A 9,056-nucleotide genomic window follows, 5' to 3' on the forward strand; every position below is an offset into this window, starting at 1 on the left:
CCCAAAGGGCTTTGCAATTCAGCAAAGGCCACGTCTACATACACACCTACTCTAGGCAGGGAACTCCTGCATAGTTCACTTGTGACGTCACAGTGTTTTCTTCACCTGGAAATCCCTCAGTACTCGAGCTCACCTGTAATAACTGCCTCACTTTTGCTTTCCCTTTCCAAACACTTAGCTGCTCTTTGCTGGGTGACAGCAGAGCTGGGTTTTTCTGCCCTAGACTAAAGCAAAATGAGGTTTCATGTAATTTTTCTTAACCAGAAAGAGCCTTTTGGTATAAAAGCAAGAGCAATGGAGAAGAAAAACCACATTCAGAGCCAAGAGAGAGGCAAAGCAGCCCGGAGACACAAGAGGCAACTAAAGCAACGTCCCAGCAAATACACGGCAAGGTAAGGGTGACTCGCCTGCAGCCTCTCCTTACGACACAATTTCTCTTTATTGAGGGCTTCTGTTGTGCTCTATGGTAGACAGCAAGGAATGAATGTTGTACAAGCAAAGGGCGTTACACCTGTAATGTATTATTAATGGCTGAATATTTAAACAAAAACCGCTCTGATTCATGAATAGTTTCCTGGAGAAAATGGGAGTTCAAGTTGCTATGATTTCTAGCATGCTTTCGTTTTGTGTCTGGAGAATTGTTGGGTACTCGTGAAAAGTGTTTGCCTACCGCCAAAACTTTGACAAATGACATTTCATACAAAAATGTGCATGGATTAAAAATAGTTCAGTCATCAAATTATGGAGCAGAAACAATGTCATGAATTTAGGGGATTTAGGAGCCCAGCAACAAAATATACAATGACTATCAAATTGCAAATAGACAGTCAGTAGCCTGAAAAGTATTGATCAGAACTATTTGGCAAGTGGCAGATATATATTTGCATAAAATTAGGATTAGTTCACACTTTGCTGTACTAAAAGAAGTAGGATCAATTTGTAACAAATGCTATAGGATGACGTATCCTGCTCCACTGACTAGCTACTTCATTGTTTGACTACACAGTGTACAAGTATTTACAACAGCTGACGTCTGAAGGGTGGTCTGAAAAGAACTGATAATTCTGATGAATCTCAATATGCTGTTTTCTTCTTTTTCTGAAAACTGTCACGTCTGTCAGCTGTTTAATTTAACAGCCAATCAAATGAACTGGTTGGCTTGAGGAAGACATGAGAAATGGTAACAATTCTTTTACTTCCCAGTCCCCTATAGGAAGCCACAGAACTCAGCTGGGCATTTCACTGATTCTGATGTGTCCCCAGCTGCCTCCTGCAGTAGCTTTAACAATGTTTTAAGAAACAGTAAAAAGAAAATTTAGAGCTAGGTTTGTCTCCAGTGCAGGCCTAGTTTATGAGACACCATCCAACCCGCTGGCTGGTAAGCCAGGCAACCTGGCATGTCAGTCCTGTATCTCTCCCGTTCTGTCTCCGTTAGGGAAAATGGTGAACGTAGGCTACAAAGTTCTCTTTGCTCTGGCCATCTGGACGATGACTACAGAGGCCTTTCCCAAAGGCGCTGAGAGGACAAAATGCCACCTCACAAAATACAAGTCCCTGCCACCTCGGGAACTGGAGGCCTTCAAGAAAGCCAAGGACAAATTTGTAAGTGTGAAGAACACACCCTGGGCAATAACAGCACGGTGAGCCCTGGGCTGTAATCTGAAGAGCAGCCCTCTCTGCGTGTCCCTTTGGACTCAGGGAAGAAGCTCAAAACCAATTATCAAGAAGGATTTGGTTTTACATTTCTCCCAGCTCTAGCACCCTGCTGGCAAGCTCCAGGGCTCTAGCACAGCGTCTGCTGAACCCAGGTCCTCTCCTCACTGGAGTAGGACGACAAAGCACAGTTTAAAGTTCGTCATAAGTATCTCTGTCATATCCCTTGAGGATACCAGCCCGAGAGATACAAGGGAGACATCTGATACCAGCATCTCTTCTCCCTGCATCACCACTGGGATTGCATGGATAGAACTGAGGGAAGAACTAGTACAGGTTTGTTCCTGCTCCTACATACATATGGGTCTCTGTTCTTTCCTTCTGCCTCCAGGAGGACATGATGCTGTTGTCAGACCGAAAATGCAGCACCAGGATTTTCCACCGGAACTGGGAAGTCCAAGAGCTGTCGGTACGAAAAATCTCAGTCAAGGGGTACAAGAAGGTCACATGCTAGCAGATGCTTCTCTCCTCACATGTGCCCCCTCTGAATCTGATCTCACTTAGCCCTATGCTAATCTGACACGTGGCACTCTGACCACTGACTTGGAAGTCACTGATTGAGTCAGGAGCATGTCCGATCTGACTGTGGCTCTTTCTCAGTGTAAATAAGGGTCACCCCTCACCTTCAGTTCAGGTGTCTTCTCACTGGCTATAAACTGGTGTCAAGAAAGGCATGTGGAGATGAAGCTGTTTGCAGTCCAGAGTGATTTCAATATTTCATTTACTGACAAATAAATAAAGCCCTGAGTGGCTTCGGAAAATCTCCTGTTTCAACCTAGTCTAACCACCCCTACGCATGAGAATTTCTAGTCCTGTATCTGCACAGCTGTGTATATTTCTCCCACAGACACTGTCTTACCTACGAGTTTCTCTCCCCAGGAGCACGAAAGAGTCATCCTGGTAGAGAAGGAGCTGGACTTTACCATTAACGTGCTGGAGAACATTGAGGACACCAGTCTGTCCAAGCTGCTCTCAAGGCCTCTAGAAATCCTGACACAAATCAGAGGGGACCTGAGGGGCTGCGTGAGTATTCAGTGACAGATTTCTCTTTCAGTGCCAGATGTGAATCTCTTCAAGGAGAACCCTTAGGAGTTTCCCAAATGGGTTGCTTTACCTTGTACCCACAAATACTCGCATGTGGCCCTTGCTTTGGGCCCATCCTTACATAGGACATTGAAAGCGGGGGTAGTTGATATGATATGCACAAGGGTAGCCGCCTAGACTATGTCAGGGCAACAACTGCTCTGCGCCTGGAGAGAAAGGGCTTTGGTCCACTGTCGGCTGAAATCTCTGGGCACCAACCAGTCTGTATCAATTTTGTTTTCAGACCAGAGAAACTCATTCTCATCGACACTCCAGGAGGCTGAACAATTGGCTCCAAAATTTCCATGAGAGCAAAGAGACGGTGAGTAGTCAGTCGAGAAAATGAGGAAAGGGAACTTCCATACAAATTAGAGAAGGAACAAGCCTACTAGGTTCCCATCCCAGAGGCCAGGGCAGATTTCTACAATCTATTCTCTGGTGCCTTGTCCAGCCTGTTTCAATAATCCCAGAACTGTAGTTGTGCACAAATGTAGCAGATCTCAATAAAAAAAACCCTGTTGTGTCTGCTGCTACAGTGACTATCTCTTTCGAGCACCGCCTGTAAGAAGATTATACCACCAGGGATATTGACCTTCTGCAATAAATCAGGCTTTTTAGGAAATGCGGGAGGAGGGGTGAAGCAGGGAGATTTCTATCCTTATTATCTCTTCGTTTTTAAGAATGGTGGCTTTAATTTAGCCGCATTCACACTTCCTGTTGTAAATAGTCTCTCATTTCCCAGGAAACACCTGGCTGCCTGGAAGCATCTGTGATCCTCAATCTTTTCCGACTGCTGAACGAAGACTTGAGATGCGCAGCCTACAGGGAGCTCTGTGTGTAGCCATCTGGTCTCTGCAGTGCCCGTGTCCACATCTACTTAGAGACCGGAGAGTCCCTAGCCTGAGAGCACTGCATACATATTGGGAGAAGACATGTGTCAACCAGGAACATTCATCTTCTCCCTCTGGCTTCTGATCATAGGTCCCCAAGCAAACTGATTCCATCCTTTTATACCAAAGAATTACACAACAGTTGGCCTCCAGATAGCTCCAACTTCCAGCTGGTGCAGCACTCTAGACTCCTTACAGAAGATTAATTATAGGACCATTTTTCATCACAGTTGGAATTTAGGACTTCAATAGGATTTGGCCTCTGGGGATATTATTTATTGAATGTAATTGTATTGTCACTATATGAATGCATTTTAGCCAAGGGGACAGATCCAAAAATATTGGAAACATTTCATAAGCTTTAATTTAAAACAACAAAACAACGCACTCCAGTTCTAGGATTTACACACTAGTCACAGCTTCAGATCTCTTAGAAACAACCTCAGGAAATGCATTCTTACTGTAAATATCCTCGGCTAAGAAGGGTAATTGATTTGTATAACTTCCAGACTTGAACCAAAGTGTTCTTTATTATGGATCAGCTATTTATTATTTATGTATTTATCTATTACTAAGATTATGCCTTTTTATTTATAATTGTGAACCAATAAAATTGTTTTCCCAGGCCTTGGCATTCCTGTCTTTCAATTAAAAGCATTTTGTTAACAGAAAATTGGGTGCACTGTAGTAATAATACCCAGCTCCTGCAGAGTGCTGTGCAGCAGTAGATCCCACAGTGCTTTACAAAGGAAGTCCTTCTCATTATTCCTGATTTTACAGATGGGGAACTAAGGCACAGAGAGGCAAAGTGACTTGTTCAGATCACTCAGCAGGCCAGTGGCAGAGCCAAGGATGTTGAGAGCCAGTCTTACACTCTAGCCTCTAGCCAACAGTGCCTCCCTCTTGCATTGCAAAGCTGCTTGCTTTTGGATCACCCTCACTGCATTTCCAAACGGGCAACTAAAGGCCAAAGAGAGCTGTGAATCTTGTCTTTCTCCTTCCTTTTGGCATTACCATTAGAGCTAGACAAATGTTCCCTGGGGAGTCCTGACCACATAGCTGGTACAGGAGAACATGACTTGTTGTCAGGAGTAAACTAAAAACAGAAACAGAAGGAAAACAGCAAGAAAGGTTGCAGACAGAAGGAACACAGCAAGAAAGGTTGCAGGATCTCATCAACATGCCACTCTTCAATGCCCCAGAGAACATCCGCTTTGACAAACCTTCACAATGGACAGGCTGGAAACAATATTTTGCAAGATTTCACATTGCTACCAAGGTCCATAAAGAAACTGGAGATATGCAGGTATCTTCTTTCATGTATGCTGTGGAGACACAGGCAGAGCATATCTCTAAATCCTTTTCATTTTTACTGAAGACAGTCACAAACATGACTATGCAAGCGTTCTAGCTAGCTTTGATACATTCTTTATACATCAAAGATAAGTGGTTTATGAAAACTAGAGAATTCAAGAGCCATGGGAAAATGTTGACTGTTTCATAAGAGTTCTGCATACTCTGGCTGAAAACAATGATTATGGGAATGCAAAACATGAAAATAGACAGGCTAGTTATTGCAGTAACCGATTAAAAACCTTTCGCAGCAGCTACCATTGAAAGATTGAATTTGAGCCACAGCTATTCAAGTAACAAAGCCATCAGAGCTGGTGAGACAGGGAAACCAAGAGCAACTCTCAGAACTTCAAAAGCAAAACCTAGCTTAGAAGCTGTTAACAGATGCAGCATGAATATTAAAAGTTATTCCCAAAGAGCTTCCTGACAGATTCAGCCTACGTCAACAAGGGACAGGGACAGATTCTGCCTACGTCAACAAGGTGTGGAAAAAGTCATAGTCCAAGAGATGATGCATGTCCAACCAGAGATACACGGTGTACTAAATGCACAAAATATAGACATTTTGCACCTGTTTGCTGCACCAAAGCAGTCAGGGAGCTGACTCATATTACAGACAATTAAGAGCCATTCTTTCTGGGATCTATCACTTGTGATGATATAGAGCCTGCTTGGACAGTGAAAGTGAATATTTATGGCAAGACTGTTGACTTTAAAATTAACTCAGGAACTGACATTGCAATCATCTCAGAGGGGACCTACGAGCACCTTCAACCCCTCACGGAGTTAAAGTCACCAGACACAGCTCTCAACTAGCCCTGGAGGTATTCAGAACTGGATGGGCCAGTTCGCCACAGAAATAACTTACAAAGACCAAAGCTATGCATTCACAGTCCATGTGATCAAAGGATCAAAGACCAGTAACCTCCTCAGCCACAGCATGGCAGCCATGTGGGCCTAGTGAAGAAAAGTAGAAGAACTCAATGAAGGATTTGATAACCCAAGTCAGTAGTGAAGGAAATCTGGGGGAAGTGAGTGCACCCATGATTCTCTATGCTGGTGGAGGGGTTCAGGGGTAGGAAGACTCAGCTGGGTCAGGGACTGCCCTGCCAGGGGCACAGAGAAAATTCCCTTGCAGCAGAACCAGCCAGGTGGCAGGAAGTGCTTAGAAGCTCTGCAGTGAGCCCAGGGAAGAGGCTTAGAGAGAGCAGAGCTGAGACACTGGGAGCCTGGCAAGAGGCTGAGTCAAAGGCCCACGACAGGGCCAGGTAGGAAGCGGTCCAGGGAGGTCACAAGGAGTCTGCGCAGTCAGGCCTTGGCTGCCTATCCAGGGATAGCAGAACCCAGGGCGAGGGAAGGCCTGTGCCCCCCTAGCAGCCCTCTCAGGAAGGTGGAATGGACGAGTCTGGCGTCGGATCGAAGGCCCAAAGTAAGGGTGACAGGGAAGTGTGTGTTTGACCTTTGGTTTATTCCAGAAGGGGTGGGGCTCTATGTTACCCGGGCAGAGACCATGTCACAGGAAGCAGCAGACCATGGCACCACCAGAGCTGCTATCAGTGGGGGCCCAAAGGAGAGATGAGCTTGCTGTGCTATGCCTAATGAGTAGGGGGGGTGCACTGGCCAGGAAGTAGTGTTGCCAACCCTCCAGGATTTTCCTGGAGTCTCCAGGAATTAAAGATTAATCTTTAATTAACCCCATGATGTCATCTGATGGATCCTCTGGGAATATGTCCAGTCAAAGTTGGCAACCCTACCAGCAAGTCACTCTCTTACACAGGCCTGGTTCCATGAAGCAGCCAGGAGAGCCCATGCCCACCGGCCCAGCTGAAACTGACAGCAGCAAAAAGCTAACAAGATGGCCGAGCTGGTTCTAGTCACAGCAGCATAAATTCTAGTATTAGTTGAATCAGCTCAGCCTGGCCCTCAGAACTGGGACAGCTGGTCACCTACCTGAGCAGCAGAGACGGCTGGAGAGTTAGTAAAACAACAAAAAGTCAAAGGCAGAAAAGGAGGAAAGATCACTAACTCTTCCACCAGCCCCATGTTCACACAGAGTCTTGGATTCAGAGTTCATATGCCATCAAAGTGTAGGTCGCATCAGGGTTGAGCTCAGGCCCACCTCATTGTTAACCTCCGTTCCAGTTATCAGATCTGATGGCCTCCTAGATTTCTCTTTGATCCATTTCATCTACAGCCCCAACTAGATGCAGCCAGAAACGGTCAGAGATGTGACTGGTATGAAAGAACAACAGAAGAGGCTGTAAGGCGGAAGAGAGAAGAATTCTGCAGAGTCTTTGTCAACCAGCTTCTCTACCGAACAGGCCCATGCACTCACAGCTCAGCTGCAACGATTCCTTACGAGGTCTGGACGAAGGAAAGGGTGCGAGTTCCCTCACCACAGTGGTTTGAACGGTTACAAGCAAAGATACATGTGCTAGTTCCTAACTACAGCCACTCCTCATGCTGAATGCCAGAGTATCCTTGCCCTAGGGGTGAGTCAGGCCGAGGCCTCGGCCTGCCCTTGGTAAGCCATCCCTTTTTGGAGGGAAATTAATATTGGCTTCTAGGTCCCAGTCCCACTGGCCACAGTTCAGGCTTGTTGCTGGTGCTTTCACTGGGAGTCTCTGTGAGGGGTTGTCTTCCTATTGGCCACCTGTCGGAGCCTCTGTTGCAAGCTACCTGCTTACAAACCCCTCTTGACACACGGTCCTTATTTATGTCGGTGCCTCTGAGAGCACACAGCCCCTCCCCAGCGGCAAAAAGGAGTCCTTCTCTAGACCAGTGCCCTGGGTCTGGAGTACCTTGGAAAGCTGCTACCTCCGTGCCTCCCCCCTCCAGTCTCTGCTGTTCCCCCCAGGCTGTATCGCACTATTTCTGCAACTCCCGCTCACCTCCTGCCAGCCCCAGCCTGCTCCCCTGCCACACTCCCATTCAGCCTGGCCCAGCGCTCAGACAGCCTGTGGCTGGCTCTTCCCCCCTGGACCATCGCCAAAAGTGCTTCCCAGGTTTTCCTTCCCCCAGCCCTTGCTTCCCAGGTAAATCACAAACGTGGATCCTTAACCTGGATGTTATCAAGACTGCGAGGGAAGGCTCCCTTCTGGGAACAGTCCCTCTCTGCCCATTGTGAGAGTACTGAGACCACTGTCCTTTCGCCCTTCGCTCATCAGTGATGACTCGCAGAGTCACTCCTGAGGGCGGGGGAAAAAATGAATGAAAGGGCTGCTCGGTGGATCATTACGGTAACACAGCAAATCCGGAAACTGGGCAATGCTAAGATTAGAAACAGAACTCGCCTACTCTAGGCAGGGAAATCTTGCATCGTTTGGTCATGATGTCATGCCGAGTTTCCCTCCCCTGGGAATCCCTGGTAGTGGCACACGCAGCTCAGGAGGGCAGAGGGTTATGAGCTAGATGCACCTGCCGTACTTTCACTTTCCGGTTTCCATTGATTCCAGCCGCATTAGAGCGTGGGTTTTTCTCCTTCGACAAAAGGAAAACAAGATTTCATTTTATTTTTTCCTAAAGAGTATAAAAGCAAGAGCAATGGAAAAGAGAGGCTACATTCACAGACCAGAGGGAGGCCAAGTAACCCTGAGGAAGAAGAAGAGACTAAAGCCATTTCCCAGCAAACATGCTCCAAGGTACGTGCCACGAGGTCTGGGGCGTCTGTCTAGCACATGGGCTTACTAGACTGATCTGCTGTGATCTACTCTAAAGAGTAAGGATCAAACATTATCCGTCCCTCTAAGTCTCTTACCAGTTTATTTTTTATTATTAGTGCTGGGGGCCGTAAATTAAGGGGCCTGATCTGAAAACATTTGTGAATAGAAGAGTTGAGTTTGCTCAGCTGTGATCTTTGGGGTCAAGCCACCAATGTATATATTTGATTGTAGCCCTCATCTTCCTGCACCCCTTTTTTCCCCGCCTTGTCAGACTGTCAAAAATACAGTTTATAATCCTTGTAACCTGGAAATGGAGTGATGTGTGTATTTCCCCTTTCTGATTCAATTAGAAAAA

General features: G+C 46.4%; 1 protein-coding gene across 1 annotated transcript; it reads left to right on the forward strand.

Annotated features, from left to right (window-relative positions):
• Positions 1-1,440: 1,440 nt before the first annotated feature.
• Positions 1,441-3,637, forward strand: LOC140895596 (interferon lambda-3). Its single transcript, XM_073305665.1, has 5 exons — positions 1,441-1,602; positions 2,045-2,122; positions 2,593-2,736; positions 3,041-3,118; positions 3,539-3,637. The coding sequence occupies exons 1-5, from the start codon at positions 1,441-1,443 to the stop codon at positions 3,635-3,637; spliced, it is 561 nt and encodes a 186-aa protein (XP_073161766.1).
• Positions 3,638-9,056: the final 5,419 nt, after the last annotated feature.

Source organism: Lepidochelys kempii, chromosome 11 (assembly GCF_965140285.1).
Source record: "Lepidochelys kempii isolate rLepKem1 chromosome 11, rLepKem1.hap1, whole genome shotgun sequence".
Taxonomy (NCBI): domain Eukaryota; kingdom Metazoa; phylum Chordata; order Testudines; family Cheloniidae; genus Lepidochelys; species Lepidochelys kempii.